Genomic DNA, 16,241 nt, shown 5'->3' with positions numbered 1-16,241 from the left:
ATTCCTAGGGAAAATTGGAAGTTTTCCTTGCAAATATTTAGGAATGCCTCTCCAGTCAAGAAGACTAAGAAAGATTGATGTCCAACCTCTCATCGACAAGATTAACAACAAACTTCTGGGGTGGCAAGGAAAACATGTTCTCTCTAGCTGGCCGTGACACTCTTGTTAAATTCATCCTCTCATATCAACCAATTTATTACCTAACTGTGTTGCCTTTACAGAAATGGCTTCAAAAGAGGATTGACTGAATACGAAGAAGTTTCCTTTGGAGAGGGGAAATCCCCGAGAATGCGAAGGGGGGCCATTGTCTTGTTAACTGGCAAACAATCACAAAACCAAAATCTTTTGGCGGCTTGGGTGCACTAGAACTGGAAAAATTTGCGAGGGTCTTGAGGCTACGTTGGCTTTGGTTCAAATGGCAAGACCAAAAACGTCCATGGAAAGGTATGCAGGTGCCGTGCGACGATAAAGATAGGGCTCTTTTCATCGCTTCGACCTTGGTGTTAGTTGGAAATGGGGAGAAGGCCAATTTCTAGCACTCCAGTTGGTTGAATGGGAGCACCCTGTGTAACATTGCCCCTCTCATTCTTGGCATATCCTCAAGAAAAATTTTCACAGTCAAATACGGCCTTACCCAACTAAGATGGTTGCGTTACATTTAGATGATTGAAACAGACGAAGAGCTACAACAATTAGTTGTCTTATGGTGGCTTGTGGGAGATATCGATTTGCAAGACGAGGTACATGACTCAATTTCATGGAGGTGGACAACAGATGGACAATACATCACCAAAAGTGCATATGAAATTCAGTTCTTTGGATCCATCAAGAGATACAACATGCAGAAGGTCTGGAGGGCCAGAACACAGCCTAAGTGCAAGATGTTCTCTTGAATTCTCGTGCAAAATAAAATCCTAATCGCAGACAACTTAGTGAAAAGAAACTAGCCCGAAATCAAATATGTCGGATGTGTGAGCAGGAGAGTGAGACTGCCGTCCATTTGTGTAAAGATTGCATCTACACGAAGGAAGTCTGGATGCACATTTCGATTACTCCGTGAAGATTTATTGAAAAGCTACGGGGACTGAAGTGTTTTTAAGGGACACGCGGCATAATGTTGTGCTACCCTGCAGCCAACTTGTTAGTGTGATGTGAGGTATGTACTTTTAAACACGACCGAAACATTAATATTTTGTATACATCAACATCAAGTTTCCCTCGCTGAAGACGTAGACAGTTGTCCAAAACCGTGAGACTGTAAGCTAAATTCATTCTCGAAGTGTCTTGTTTTGCACTTGCAGATTTCGCAAAGTAATTTTTCAAATGAAGCTACATTTCAAGACCCAGCATTTACTATTGCTTTGCGATGTGCTTGACCTTGTGCATCTTCTCACGTTAAATTAATATTCCTTCTCGCAGAGCACTATCAGTGATCTGATATTTATCTAATGTATCGTCTGCCTCCACACCCATTCTCCCTTTGGCAATTGAAGAACACTGCAGCCACAGGTGGTCCAAGATTATAGAGCGCAGAAAAGTCTCTCGTGTTGAAATTTGGTCTCCATCCTGGTGCATAAACAGTTTGCTGGACAGATTGGCGGAAGAGTACAAAGACAAAGCGATGTATTCCAGCAGTTGGCTTTGGGCTTTCATAACTGACAACTTCGTTTCCTGTAATAAAAATTGTACAAAAATGCCAAAGTGAGTTAATATGAATATTGCTCTCATCTGTGGAAATATTGTCAGATAAACAATCATTGTGGCAAAATTTAGGTTGTAAAAATTGGGAACTACAGCGATGCTCATTTGAGCTCAAAATTTAATTTCATCTGAACTCACTAAATCCACTTTTAGCGGAGTTGGATTGCACAAATTTACTGTAATCATAATTTGAAGAATTGTCAGCCAGAGATTGATGTGGAAGACATAACAGCCAGCTGCTTGCTATGAGGTATGCCTTATTTGCGATAGCCTATCTCCTTCCTAATTCAGCACCTATAATTGTCATTATGAAAATTTTCCAATAAAACGCAGATGATATACTTGCCAATTTTCTCTTATATAAATGCCATCTTGACTAATACCATATACATTTATTTTAGAATCTTAGACAACTCTAGAATTCATGAAAGCAGTTAAACTGAGAAAGGAAAGAATGGGAAGAACCCACCATAGCTAGCATTTGCTGATTCTGGGATGTCTGTCACCAACCTGTGTACATAGCATAAGCATTACTTCTTATTTTGGAGTTGTCACACCATACAAGTGAAATTATAGAATTGAGTAGTTTCAAATAATTATGAAATGCTTCAGGTCTTACCAATGAAGGTATTCTCTTTTTGTTGGGTTGCTTGGACTTGGTGAGTCTGGATCCACCATCACCTACTAGCAAGTTAGCTTGTTATTTTGAGGAAAATATATGTTTCTTAGCTTAATAAAAAAAGCTCCCTTATCAAGTAAAAGGTGGCTAACATATGTTCTATGAAATGTGCACCACAATTCCTTGTCTTCCATTCAGAAGATTACAACGATATAATTCTCTTAACCAGCACAATCTAGAAATTCAAGTTATCCGTTGACTTACATGTGTTTTAGAGATAAATGGATCGCCGTAATGCTGCTAACTTTGTCCGTTCCTGACTTCTTGTCGTAGTGTTACTATGAGGGCATCTTCACGAAGTTACGAAATGCGAGGAATCGTATCGTGTGACATGTATTGTTGTGTCTAATCATAATTATTCAAGATTCCAGTACTTGAGGGACATGCATAATTTTGATTCTAGTCAAAACCATATACAAGATGCAGATACATGTACCAGCCCTATCAAACTTAAGGAGGATACATGAAATAAAATGGAAGCGCAGAGGTCTTCTTCAATCCATAAAGAAGAGCCTGTACAACTTACGGAAAGTTGAGATTCTTTACTTTCAGTGCACTGTAGGCACTGAAAACAACTAAAGGGGATGCATGAACTATAAAAGCAGATGTTACCAAAAAAAGATTGTATAGTATCTTTTAAAAGGAAAAATAAATAAATCCAAGTTGGAGTTGTGTTGTTAGTTGGGTCGATCTTCTGCAGTTAAGCAAATGCTTTTTTTTCCAGTGACCCTAAATACACCTTGGTAAACTTAATGCTGCTCAATGTAGTAATGAACTAGTTATGGACTTACCAGAGTGTAAAGGTTCCTCATGTCGCGCCCAGCAATTTCAATCCGTGGTTCATTTGCTACTTGTGACGGCTTGAGCTCTGATCCATTGGTCAGTTCCTTGTTGTTGTATAGAACCCTAAGTGGTGCTGATTTGATAAATGGGTCCAAAATGTCGCCAACTACATGTCCTACGACCAGTGGGTCCCTTGACATGGTTAGTGAGGAATGATTAATTTGAGGTGTTAAGTAAGAGGAGGTTGTGCTCTAGAGTCTTTTTTTTAATAGGCTTGTGCTCTAGAGTATAATGAAGCTGACTTGCCTCAAATGTATACTTGGGTGAACTGATGGGTGCAGGTCCGTGCCCTATTTATACTTGCAACCCGAAGTGCTGAAGGAATTCATAATATCATGAGTTGGTTGCTCCAGATGCCTTGGAATCTCAACTTTAAGATGTATATAATGATATTGGTCTTCATCACTGGAAATATGTAGGCCTGTCCACTATCTCTGAACTTACAAAATAGAAGTATGCATTGCAATTCCGCATCGATGAATAAAATCTGATGACCACGCTCACTTATTCCCTATATCTAGAACCCTAGACATGATACGTTCCTAGTGAAAAGTGGGCTGCCTTTTGATTTGTCTATTGGATAGAGACCTCATCTTCATTTGCAGCATGAACATCCCCTTGATCTTCATTAATAAAAGTTCTAGGCGAATGGGACAAGCAAGCATCAGGTCCCCTAGTGCTTGGTAATCTTCTATTTCTTTGATTTGTACAGGCTAGAACTTTCATGCGAAGAGGCTAGTGACCTGGTGGGGAGGCTGTTTAACCTCCTCACCTACCAGGGTTTGAGTCCTGAGCTGCTCAGGTGCCCACTTCATCCTTCAGTGAATGTGGGAACTCCTGGCCATCTTTTTTAATAGATTACATATTAAAATTGATTACATTTACTGTTATTGTAATGAAGATTGTCTTCTCAATATGAATGGTGGAAGAGGTTCCTCGAGTGAAGCATTGTTTGCTGGGAATATTATACTGCAATGACACAAAAGTGGTAAGGGATTTTCTTGACACTTGTTCATCATAATGATTTCTTTCTTCTTTGATAGCGCTTTTATCAAGATAGATATTTGGGAAGAAAATTAGTGGTACAGTTGTGTGGTTTATTTCAGTGCATGCCAACATCTAGAACTCAGAATCAAGTCTTGTTCACCCTTTAAAGGTTATGAACTAGAGCTGCTGTTTAGATAATGATGACAAGGTGGTATATCGACATATATTTTTTCTTATGTTATTCTGGTATGTCTATTCATAGCTGTGCAAATCTCTCTATCTAAACATATCACTCCATAGCTGTTTCTGTTCTTTATTTCGCCAAAAAGGATCTAGCTTAGGGGACTAAATACTCAGACAAGTAAAATATCACTTGAGTTTGAAACCGCACTTTGACATAATGTAATTTAAACAGTCAAGTTCCGTTTTTTAGTTGTCTGAAAATCTGAAATTAAATGTTGTTTGCTTATTCGCATTATGGTTGGATCTGATCCTAGTACAATGTAGAAATTTAGCAGCTAAATCCATTCATCTATGTTAATTATAATTTATACTCACCCCATAATAGGAAAATAATCCTATGGGACCTGGTCTCATACATTTGGAGGCTAGATCCTATTCACGATATGGCGTATGACACTTGACATTTTATTTCCTTCCTAGTTTTTCTCACCCATGATTTCCACTAATACATTAATCACTTTTATGGTTAGTTATTACATGTGCCACACCGTGAATCAGATCTAGCTTCAAGTGTATAAGACCAGGTCTCGTACAATTATTTCCCCCATGATATGGACAATAGACCTTTTAGTGTCATATTATCACTAGACTGCATTTTTACTTCACTTGGGTAACTGTCCTGAGGATTCAAACCCCACAGCACATTGGATGATTCACTTGGAGCATCTCCGACCCCTATGTGTGGCAAGTCCTTAAGAGGTAGTTATTGTTGATTGTGATGTACAAAGTTATGGCTGCATGTGCTGCCGCCGTGCTAGTACATTTTCTACGCAAGTTCATCGTACTCCGTATGTCTCTCCTAGTTTGTCTGATGGAATATGATCTCTCAAGGATCAACTCTTAGTGTAGCTTCCGATCAACACATACAGAGGGGCATTGGTTCTTTAGCATATCTGTCCAGACAGTCCTTCCAGCTTTCTTATCGAATATGATTTGTGAAATTAAGCATCCTAATCTTTTTATCAAAACAGGAATATGTCTGCAAACTTGATGGACTTCAGATAAAGAAGGGGCGGAAAGCGAAGATAGATAAGGTCTACTACATTTGTTCTTGACTAATAGGGGTCCATGGAATCCCATCTTATTCCTGTATTTTACACCATCGGTTCTGTGTCAACCGCCTCCTTTCTGATGTTGTGTTCCCACTTGCAGAATGCAGGCCTTTAGCCAAAGAAGCCTCCACTCTCTGCAGCTTCTTGCAAGAACTTTCCATCAGAAACATTCTGCGTTCTCTCGTGGCTCCATTTCTTCTTTGAAAGTAGAGAGTGTGCTCTCTACCCGCTAGATATGCACGGGACTTCCGAGAAAGACGATCCGGAGCAAGAAAGGCGAAGAGGTCGGTTACGTGGACGAACTGAATCGTCAGATTGGGGGAATCCGCGGGCTCAACGGTCGCTGGCATGATAATCTTGACCGGAGAACAAAGCACCCCGCCTCCCCTTCACGTGGGAGCACACCATTCGTCCCGTGACGGATGGGACTCGCTGGGAACGGACATCTCTTTTGGGGTAAGTCAGTACTCAAAATCCCAAGGATATGGTATCGTGGAATGGAAAGGTTCCAGGACCGGCGGAATGATCCTGCTAATCAGGTGTACCATCATCCAGTTGGCGAGGGTAATTGACCGGGCCCGACGCTGTACTCTGTTGCCGAAATTATTGGCACGGTGCCTGAAAGACGTGGGGGTTTTCTTCCCGTTCCTAGGGACGGGAGATTTCTGCGGCTCCTATCAAAGCCACGGTGCGTGCTGCTCTTTCAGGTCTGTATGGAGCGTCGGCCATATTCCTCCTGCTCCGGCGTCGCCTTCGGCGGTGGAGTTCGGTGGAGTGCGGTGATATCGGGATGCACTGTGGTCTCTAGGGGCCTTTTTGGAAATTTCCTTTTTCTAGGGGCCTCTATGCGAATTGGCTGGAACATCTGTTCCTTCTACTAGGTGCCTGTACTTGGACATGTCTATGTACTCTTAATACAGGTACTTTTGATTAAAAAAAGAGAGAGATAGGTCAGTGTCTCTTTCCGTTGTGCAAACAGTACTGACTGCATAACCCAACTTTTCCCCCAAGTTGTTCTTAGGCCACGCCCAACAATTTCCCTTCGCGAGCGAGATTCTCGGTGTGAAGAAATTCTTGTTCCCTTCAGCGCTCCAATGGTTTCCCTTCACGGTTCTCTTCACGACGGGATTCCAATAGTCATTCCCTTCAGGACGGGATTCTCTCTCCTTTCCCTTCGCGATTCCTCTCGAAGGGAAGCTGTTGGAGATGAGAGAAAACAAAAGAAATAGGAACGGGGAAGGAAACGAAATGAAGGAAATATGGTTGGGGATGATCTTAGAATGCTACTCAAACTCACAGCTGATAATCTATTTCAGACCACTGAAATCGATTGATCAGAAAACGACACTAATATTTCCCTTTAGATGCACGTGGGTTTGTGGGCGTGAATATGACATGCATGAGTCCGACTAAAAGAAATTAGCAATTACTAGTTTATTTCCTTGAGATTGATGATGCACTAAGAAAATGGATGAGAAGGTGGACTAATCCTGAATTAGGGAGAGCTGACCCGGTGTGCTACAGCCTACAGGTAGGTATCTATCTGACTAGACTCGTCTAATGAACTCTAAATTAACTTGTGTACTACAGCTTATGAGGTTGGTAGAGTACATTGCATGGATAAAGGTCTACTGCTTTATCTGAATCTATAGATTTAGAATTTTGAACATGGTGCAAAACAGCACAAAAGCTGTATTGGATGCTACACTCCATCTCATCCAATATTCATCACCTGGTATAATACAGTACAGCGTGCAAAACAGTACAAGGCACCCTCCATCTCACCCCCTCCCATAGAGCTGGGAGACAAGCCAATGGAAACTATTCCTCATTATTTTACTTCCATTTAACTCCACTGTCGTTTGTTCCTGTCTCTGAATCATGCTCGGATTTCTGGCGATATTTTATCGAGGATTAGTCTCTGACAATGATTTTAGAGTATACTGGATAGTATGTGCGTGAACGACGTTTCAAGAATTGATATATGCACGTACGATGGACTCAGGGATACAGGGAGTTGTACAGGTTTAAACCTCCCGGAGGATAATAGTCATACGTCATGTGTGTTGTGTTATAGAGAATCTCAATTGGCTACATAGGTAGTTCTAGCTGATTGTTGGACTTGATATACCTTCCTCTACAATCAGGGTCATAATCCCTTTATATAGTAGGGAAGGGAAGAACTTACATGTGGGTCCAAATAGAAGACCTTATTCATCCTAATATCTAACTCAAGCTATCATTACGAAGGATCAGATGTGTCCACTTGCTTGGAGGACTCAGTATATCCCATCGTCGTGCGCCGCTGTGCTGGCCTGCAAAGTCTCACTCTGCAGCATTTAATGCTACGGGATGGGGCAATGCCTCTCTGTGTCGTCTCCGACCACTTGCTTGATCGGCCTGCTGACAACGTCCCATCCGTCGTACAACACCGCGTCGAACTACAAAAGTCCCACTTCATAACATTTAATGTTACGATATGGGATAATACCCCTCTGTGTCATCCATTATTTCGGCCAATAGAGTTGACGCCTGGAGAAGAAAAACACTTAAGTGGATATCAATAAATACGATTGGACAAGTTATGTCAGATTCGACTCTACGACTCGTGAAACCGATCATGGGTTTATGCGATGGCGCATAGAGAGTGATCACGTATGCCTTGTCGCGGGAACTATACTCAGGTCGTACAACCAACCTGTTTTAGAAAATATACGTCTCTAGCCATTATATCCCTCACGAGGCCGTTTAACATGATACTCCTTTACTCAATACACTGACACATTTAATCCTAGACTAGGGATTAAGCTTGTATAATTCCCTTTTGAACCTTGCTTGGATTTCTGATGACATTTAATCCTAGGGTAGGGATTAAGCTCGTATAATTCCCTTCTAAACCTTGTTGGGCTTATTGGTAAAATGAATTCTTGTTATGGATTAAGGATCTGTTTGATAGAGCTCGCAGAGTAGATTCCTGACTGAAATTAAGAGGAGCTCTACCAATAATAACTTTTAGCTCACTAAGTGAAATATGTGAGAGTGATTCTCTGAAATAAACTATAAGCTAGGGAACTAAAAAAAGCAACTTCCTCTGATTCACTTCTCGCACCGAATTACTTTCTTCATATATTCTATTTTAAAAAATCACTTCCTCCAGAGAATCACTGCCCGCAAATAATTTAGATCAGAAAGAGCTCTACCAAATAGACCCTAAGTTTGCATAACTTTCACTGATGTCCTTTTGTGTGACAGGTGGATCTCTTTAATACATTTCGTGACACAATACTGTGATTTTTTTCTTACTTTGACCAAAGTTAAGAATAAACATTAAACAGCACAAGAGTATTTGCAGGAATATATCAAAATCATGCATTCTTGTGCAAAATGACGCCATTCATGTGTACTGGTGACAAATCTACTCCCGGTAGGCTTAACGTGGGCCTCACGCTCAAGATTAAGAGGCAGAATAGCATAGAAGCGCTTAACAAAGTTCCAGGCAATGTGTTCATGATTCGTCACTATGACATGACAGCAACAATCTGATACTCAGCACTGGGGCCAATAAGACTAGTCATCAGTGTGAAATTTCAACATCAACGCCAGTCAAATAAGATGATGGGATGCAAGAAACCATATAGCACAAGTGTGCGGCACGTCCAAAAGTAACTCATATGGTGTTATGCATGGGGAAAAAAGGTTCACGAACTGAGTAATAATCTCATTCTTGAGATCTCTGTTTATACATTGCAGTAAGTGAATTGGCACGTTTGCATCATGACCAAATTTCTTTTGCTATTTTCATGATAACAGTATGAACCTCGCAGTCTGCTTCAGAACCTCCAAAGGTCAAATAAGAAAGTCTAATTAACGCAACACTCTGGTTGATATAATTCATCTTTCCTTTCATAACCACTACAAAACAATTCATTAGAATGGATGTATGTGGGCATGGAACAGCATATCCCCAATCCCATAACAAAGTCACTGTTTTTTTAATTAAAAAAATCACTCAGTGGCATGACATCAGCATAATTTTTCTTTTACTCCTAGCATCTAAAAGATATGAAGCTTATTGGAAATTACAGTCTTAACTCTTGAAGAAAGCACAGGTAACAGAAGACCAGACATATTTGGATATGATGCTACCACTTTGAGAAATAGTAAGGAATGCAAAACACCACTGATATGATTTACCAATTCCAAGGAAAGCACCCTGGCTACTCAATGCAATGAAGAGCTATGGATTCCTTAGTATATCTCCAGTTGCCGCTGAAAATTCAAAGCAAAAAGGTTAGAAATTCTACACACAAGCAAGGCTTTCTTTCTCGAAAAGCTTAATGAAACATTTTCCTATGGTTTCCTGAAAATACGTAAAATAATATATGCAGAAGCGAGCCAAAAAGAGACATGAACCATAAAACTCACTTGACTCGCTATCTAACACAAGGCATGCAACACTTCGAAATATCAAAACAACATGATAGGATGAACTGCTGCTCTATGCTAATGTTTTAGGCGTTGTGGCAGCATCGAAAAGGTGAATGATATATTCAAATGCAAGCAGTAACATATACATTATATAAGTCCTTGGAATTTGACTTCTGGTAATCAGCAGAGATTTTGTAGCTTGGTACAGTTTGGGCCTTCAAAGCGATGCTTCCTGGCATAGGGCACAGCTACTGATCTAATTGTAAAAACCTCTGCATCAGGCAATACTGAGACATCACCACAGCAATCCAGTTCAGAACATGCTTAGTTAAAAGAGTGCAATAATATGGCAAGACATTGTAGTTGCAAAAGGGCTAAATACAACTACTGTAAGGGCATTATCTCCACATAAATGGGAAAAAGAAATACGAAAACAAGCTAGAAGCCTAAAATATGCTGAAAACCAATAAGTACTAAATTATTACACTGGCAATGTAAACAAAGAGGTCAAAGATTTGATGAGCTAACAATGGCTGAAATGTTATGCTACGATAGAATTTCAGCAGATATTAACAGTTAAAATAAATGAAGTTTTATTTGAAATATAATTATTACAATTGTGCAGTGAAAAACTGTAATATATTATAGTATATTCTGTAGTTACAGAATATCTTTATTGCTCTATCACGAGAGCAACATTTGACAAGAGCTAGAAGGATGTATTATTAAATTGATGAATAGAGGATTATGAACTGCAAAAGTTGTCTTCACCGCATATTACACCTTTTGACTAACCATCAGCAGCATATATATACCGAGGTTATTCTTGACAGCCATAGAGATGATCCTTTGTCCATCTGAAGACAAACCAGAGCACTGAAATGAGAAGGAATTTGATTATCTGCGCTATATAAGACCACAAATATGATGGTAGGTAGCTAAAAACCTAGTAGATTGGCTGCCGTTATTGTTGATAAAGTTCTGCTTACATGAATCCAGCTTGACGGCATGCGGTGTTCTAGCTCTTCATCGTATCCTTCAGCGCCCAGAAGGGTCATATATGATATACAGTTTTAAGAATCAATCCTGGCATCCTGTACAGCAGCTTTGAATCCTCTGTGCTGTTTTATTAAGTCATCCACGAGTTGCACATAAGCACATTTTTGTCCTTGGTTAACAAATGAGATGTGGGAAATGGATGACTCCTTTGGGGGGTGTTTGTAAGAAGGGGATTGTTCAAAGATTTTTATAATATAGTTCAAATTTGAACTAAATCGTCAGGATTTGGATCCAAATAGCCCCAATCAAAATAAGCTCTTAGGGGACAATGCTTTCACTTGTATGAGTTACTGTGCAGTAACACAACACAGCTCTACCCTCCATCAAAAGATTTATTGCCCTGCCAGTTTACACCCTGGTTCAATACCCAATATTAGTTATACCAGCATGAAAATAAACTTTACGTGCAGCTGGAAGTGTGAGGATGCAAATAATGCCAAACTACATCAGATGCTTAAAGTTTATACTATTTTGTTTGGAGCTAAACTTCGGAAAACTGAAGTAGAACTAGTATAGTTGTGCCCAAATATGCTGCATCATCAGGATTCAGGCATACTACCTCTATACTTATAGAAAGCTGTTTTAGCGGGCCATTATTATTTATTAGCGAATCAAGTTCAATTCGCTAGTGTGAGGCACTATCATGTGAGGTTTCGAACAAAAGCTTATCAAAATGATTGGTTGAATATGATACAGGCAGATTGAATGAGTTGCTTGGTTGGTGCACATTTGACATCCCACATGGTAAAAGTTTGACTGCCATGTCAACTTTCCGTTAGGCAAACTAATGGGAGGGAGTGATTGGACAAAACCAAACAGTCTGGGGAGGGGGGGGGGGGCAAAATCAACAAAATAGAAGTTTAGGGCTTGAGTAGACAAGATAAAGTTGTTCAGGGGGTTAATATGCTATTTTGCCTAGAAATAAATAGAGATATTTTGAGTGGTTATGTGACAAGTGGACTGACCTCATGACATATGCTGTAACACAACTGGAGGGCTTCATTCCACTTATTCACGCCGACTAGCCCCTTTATGAGGCAAACAAATACACTAAGTTCTGGAACAACACCTTTCCTCATCATTTCACTGTATAATTCAAATGCTTCTTCAACTTGAGATGCTAAACAAAGTGCCCGGATTAGTGAAGTGTATGTGTCCTTGCTGGTTATGTTTAGGGATGACAAGACTTCCGTCATCTCTTTGTGCAACTCCAAGGCTTTCTCCAGCCTGCCAGCCTTGGAGAAATTATCAATGAGCATCCCATAAACAGGAGCTATTGGCACTATGCCATGTGACTCCATCTCCTCCAACAATCCAAGAGAAGCAATAAACTTCTTGCTGAAACCTTGAATCGCACAGCAATATCCTTGCAAATATTTTGGCCAGTAAGTCTGCTTCATTTCACTGAGCAGTGAATGGGCCTTGTCCAAAAGGCCAGCAGCACAGCAATGGTTTATCAGTACTCTGTAGGTAACATAATTGGGAGCACATCCTTGTGTGCTCATTTGTGTAAAAAGCTTAAGACTTATATCAACTTTACCAGCTTTTCCCAATCCATCTATTAGAGCAGTGTAAGTTACAACATTTGGGCGGCATCCTTTCTTCTCCATCATTGACAGCAGCTTTAAGGCCTTTTCACTTTCACCTAATCTACAAAGCCCATCAATCATAGCTGTGTAAGTGACGACATTAGGAGTGCAAGGACCATTCAGCATTTGAGAGAGAACTTTCATGGCAAGATCAAGCCTTCTGTCCTTAAACATCCCGTCAATTAAGGAGGTGTATGTATGCACAGTAGGCAAGTAGCCGCACTTAGACATCCTCACAAATACCTCTTGGGCATTTTCAATCTTTCCAGCTTTGCAAAAGCCATCAATCAAGGCATCATATATAATGTGATTGGGCTCACACCCAGTTGATAACATAGCATCTAGCAATTCGTGAGCATCGGCCACCTTGTGCACCTTACACAAACCATTTATGAGTGCACCATAGGTGACAACATTTGGAGCAATGGTGTCTGTGCCCTCACCTTCAAAGTAAAAATCAGATTCTGCATTATCAGAAGTTCCAATCAACTTGGCATAGACTTCACAAGCCTTTTGGATTTCACCGGCCTTACAGAGGCCATCAATTAGTGCACTGTAGGTAACGGCATTGGGAGGACAGCCAACATCAACCATTCTGTGAAAAATGTCACTAGCCTGAGGTAGCTGCTTCGCTTTCAGGTAAGCATGAAGCAATGCAGTATATGTCACTACATTTGGAGAGCAGCCCACACTCCTCATCTCGTCAAACCAACTCTGCGCCTGTTCAATGAGACCAGCCTTACAAAATCCATCAATCAAAATTGTGTACGTGTAAACATCAGGATTAACACCAACCTTCTTCATTTCTTGGAACAAAAGGAAAGCCTTTTCTACCTTCATAGCCTGACACAGAAAAGTGATCACCTTAGAGTATGTGCTCGTATCAGGTACAAAACCTTTTCTCATCATCACCTTAATGATCTGAAATGCCTTGTCAAACTTCCCCACACCACAAAGGCATCGAGCAAAATTGGCAGTGTTAACCTTATTAAGAACGCAACCACAAGCCAGCATCTCCTCGTAAAGTTTTTCTGCCAAAGCCAACAAGTCAGGGCCCGGCAATTCTTCTCCACCACAAATGCTTCCAATAAAAATGTTGTATACGACGTAGCCAGGAGGGCAACCACAAGCAGTCATCCTCTTCAAAAGTTTATATGCATATGGATAATCCCTGGCATTGCAGTAACTATGCACAAGTGAATTAAACAAGGAGGGGTTTGGATTGCAACCCTCCTTCATCATCATGTTGATTATCCTCTTGCACCAGCCAAGTTGATTCTTTTTCAAAAATCCGGAGAGCAGTGTCCTATATGTGACCACGTTGGGGATGCACGAGTTGCACCGCATTCTATGGAGGAATGAAATCGCCTCATCAAAAAGGGAGGCCTCCATCAGTCCACTGATCATCTGGGTGCACAACACTGTGTCGAGCTTGAAATCCTCCCTCTCTATTATGTCAAGTGCATCGGCCCACCGCCCCTCCTTGCATAGCGCCTGTGCAAAGCACCCAACCGTGAACCTATCCATGCAGAACCCCGACTCTGACATCTCCTTCTGCACCCGAAACCCCATGTCCACCTGCCCCACGGTTGCAAGCACCTGCAATAGAGCGTTGTAGGTTGGACCCGACGGCCTGTACCCGAAATCCTTCAGCCTCCCAAGCTCCTCCAGCGCCTCGCCCCATGCTCCCCAGCGGCAGCATCTCTGCACAAGCACATTGAGCAATTTGCCGAGAACCTCACAATCATCCTCTCCAATCTCCCTCAGCAGCCTCTCGGCGGTCCTGGCACGATCGTCAAAACATAGTATGTCCGCGAGCGAGTCGTAGCAGGCGCCGGTGTGGCTGTACCCCACCTGCCGCTCGGCCCAGAGGAAGAACCTGACACAGAGATCCGGGTCGCGCACCGCCCGGAGCACGGCGACCACCACAGAGTCGGTCAGGAACTCGCGGTGCCGCCGCAGGAAACGCTCCGCCTTGCCGTCGAAATCTGCGCCGTAGGATCGGACCGCCTTGGAGATAAGGACGGCCTCCGGGGGAGGGAGGGCGGCGGCGGGGAGGGGAAGGATGGGCTCTTGAAGAAAGGCGAAGTCTTTGGGTGAGAGGCGAGAACTGGGATGCAGTTCGGGGACCTCTACGAGGCCAAGTAGGTGGTCGTCGGAGCCGGCGGCCTGGGAGGAGCAGGCGCGGCGCAGTGAGGCACGTAGGGCTGCCGCCGCGCGGCAGCTGATCATGGGGCGGCGGCGGTGCCGGGAGCGGAGACGGCCGGCGGTAATGGCGGGGAGGTGGAGGTGGAGGTGGAAAAGGAAGAGGAGGTGTCGGCGGTGGCGGCGGCGATTGGAGCTCCGGCCACGGAGGTTTTGGGTTGGCGGAGGTGGGGGATAAACCCTAGCGAGGGGGGAGGGCAGTTTTGTAAATAGTTTGAAGAACAGCTCTGCTGGTGGTGGGGCCCAGGTGCAGGGGAACACTAGCTGGAAAGTCCCGGTCTGTGATCCACCGCAGCAACAGCGCCACACCTCCCTCATCTCCTCTCCTCTCACCGCGCCTCCCCTTCTTCACACCTTTTTTTTTCTTTTTTCTTTTGAAAGAATTCCTCTCATACCGTTGCAAACTCTATCTGTCATCACAAATCGACTTATCCATTAAAGCATCTCTGGTAGTTAGTTTGCTAGCTCTAAGCTTGTACGTGTCACCTATATCTACAACTTGAGATAGCACAAAAGATTGTGTCTACAACACTCTAACTATTACACACTGCACAAAGTTTTATGGCCCCACACGTCAGATTAATTTACTAATTCTTTCCCCTCCATCTCCCCCTCTCTCACGGTCGCATCTCTCCCACTACAACTCCTCCCTCACCAGCTGAGCATCGTCGTTTGATCCGGCGCGTCCCCTCTTCCCCGCCTCCTTCTGCCTGCCTATAGTCCGCCACCCTCTGCTTTCTCCTCTTCATACCATCGTTGCAGCTGGCTAGCCGGCGAGAGCACACGGCGCCATGGATGAGCTCGCCTCCTTTCCTTCTCCGCCACCGGGAACTGAAGGAACAAGCCACGGCGAGCTCGTCCACCACCTCCACAAACCCCCTCACCGATCATAGCCAGCCGTGCACCGCCCACCGGTCACTAAGCTCCCCCTCCATCGACCGCCCTACTACGATCGTCCCCCGTACAGGCCGATCCTACCACGAGGTCACCCGCGAGCCTCCAGCACACCTTCTCTCCTTCCTTCCCTCGCCGTAGTGCGCCGCCACCGGAGCTCAACGACCACCATCCATCATGGCTGTCGTCGACCATGTTCCCATCGTCTCATGTCACCGCCTCCACTCCAAACAGCCTCCCCGTCGCACCCTAGTGCTTGTTGTGTCGTCCTCCGGCCAAGCCATGGCCTCACTCCCGTGGTAGTGGTGGGCCCAGCTGGCGTCGGATACTAGCGACGTCGCTAGTGCGGACTGCAGCGATATTACCTGTAGATTTTCAACCTCTCTCCTCCAGGTGGAAACGTGAAGAGGAGCTGGCACCATAGAGCTAGCTGATGTGTCCATTGTTGAAGTTGCTCTTATATGCCATCCGATTGCAAAACCTTACCCTTATGCCACTCTGGACTAGTCAACGCATTATAGAAGTGCAAAAAGACCACTTTACCTCTATCGTCTTCTTCGA

General features: G+C 43.0%; 2 protein-coding genes across 9 annotated transcripts; both read right to left on the bottom strand.

Annotated features, from left to right (window-relative positions):
- Positions 1-953: 953 nt before the first annotated feature.
- Positions 954-3,472, bottom strand: LOC133888609 (protein FLOWERING LOCUS T-like). Its single transcript, XM_062328913.1, has 4 exons — positions 3,172-3,472; positions 2,321-2,382; positions 2,171-2,211; positions 954-1,671 (listed from the first exon to the last, which is right to left on the bottom strand). The coding sequence occupies exons 1-4, from the start codon at positions 3,361-3,363 to the stop codon at positions 1,442-1,444; spliced, it is 525 nt and encodes a 174-aa protein (XP_062184897.1). The 5' UTR covers positions 3,364-3,472; the 3' UTR covers positions 954-1,441.
- A 6,006-nt stretch (positions 3,473-9,478) lies between these two features.
- On the bottom strand, positions 9,479-15,000 carry LOC133888570 (pentatricopeptide repeat-containing protein At1g06710, mitochondrial-like). Of its 8 annotated transcripts, none has more exons than XM_062328863.1 (5): positions 11,958-15,000; positions 10,923-11,347; positions 10,717-10,809; positions 10,080-10,220; positions 9,479-9,774 (listed from the first exon to the last, which is right to left on the bottom strand). In XM_062328863.1, exons 1-2 carry the CDS (start codon positions 14,811-14,813, stop codon positions 11,306-11,308), a joined length of 2,898 nt encoding a protein of 965 aa, XP_062184847.1. In that variant the 5' UTR covers positions 14,814-15,000; the 3' UTR covers positions 9,479-9,774; positions 10,080-10,220; positions 10,717-10,809; positions 10,923-11,305. The 8 variants fall into 8 exon arrangements, with proteins under 8 accessions (XP_062184847.1, XP_062184846.1, XP_062184852.1 ...); XM_062328862.1 differs by having other exon boundaries at positions 10,080-10,205; XM_062328868.1 differs by having other exon boundaries at positions 10,080-10,205; positions 10,717-10,790.
- Between the last annotated feature and the right edge of the window lie 1,241 nt (positions 15,001-16,241).

The sequence above is a fragment of the Phragmites australis genome, chromosome 13 (genome assembly GCF_958298935.1).
Source record: "Phragmites australis chromosome 13, lpPhrAust1.1, whole genome shotgun sequence".
Taxonomy (NCBI): Eukaryota; Viridiplantae; Streptophyta; class Magnoliopsida; order Poales; family Poaceae; genus Phragmites; species Phragmites australis.
This window is presented reverse-complemented; position numbering and strand designations above follow the sequence as displayed.

Coding starts and splice junctions, on each gene's coding strand:
- LOC133888609 (XM_062328913.1), bottom strand. CDS start 3,363: ATGTCAAGGGACCCACTGGTCGTAGGACATGTAGTTGGCGACATTTTG. Junction 2,383..3,171: donor TGAGGAACCTTTACACTCTG/GTAAGTCCATAA, acceptor ACTTGCTAGTAG/GTGATGGTGGATCCAGACTC. Junction 2,212..2,320: donor AAAAGAGAATACCTTCATTG/GTAAGACCTGAA, acceptor CTATGTACACAG/GTTGGTGACAGACATCCCAG.
- LOC133888570 (XM_062328866.1), bottom strand. CDS start 14,813: ATGATCAGCTGCCGCGCGGCGGCAGCCCTACGTGCCTCACTGCGCCGC. Junction 11,348..11,957: donor GTTACAGCATATGTCATGAG/GTCAGTCCACTT, acceptor GTATTGAACCAG/GGTGTAAACTGGCAGGGCAA.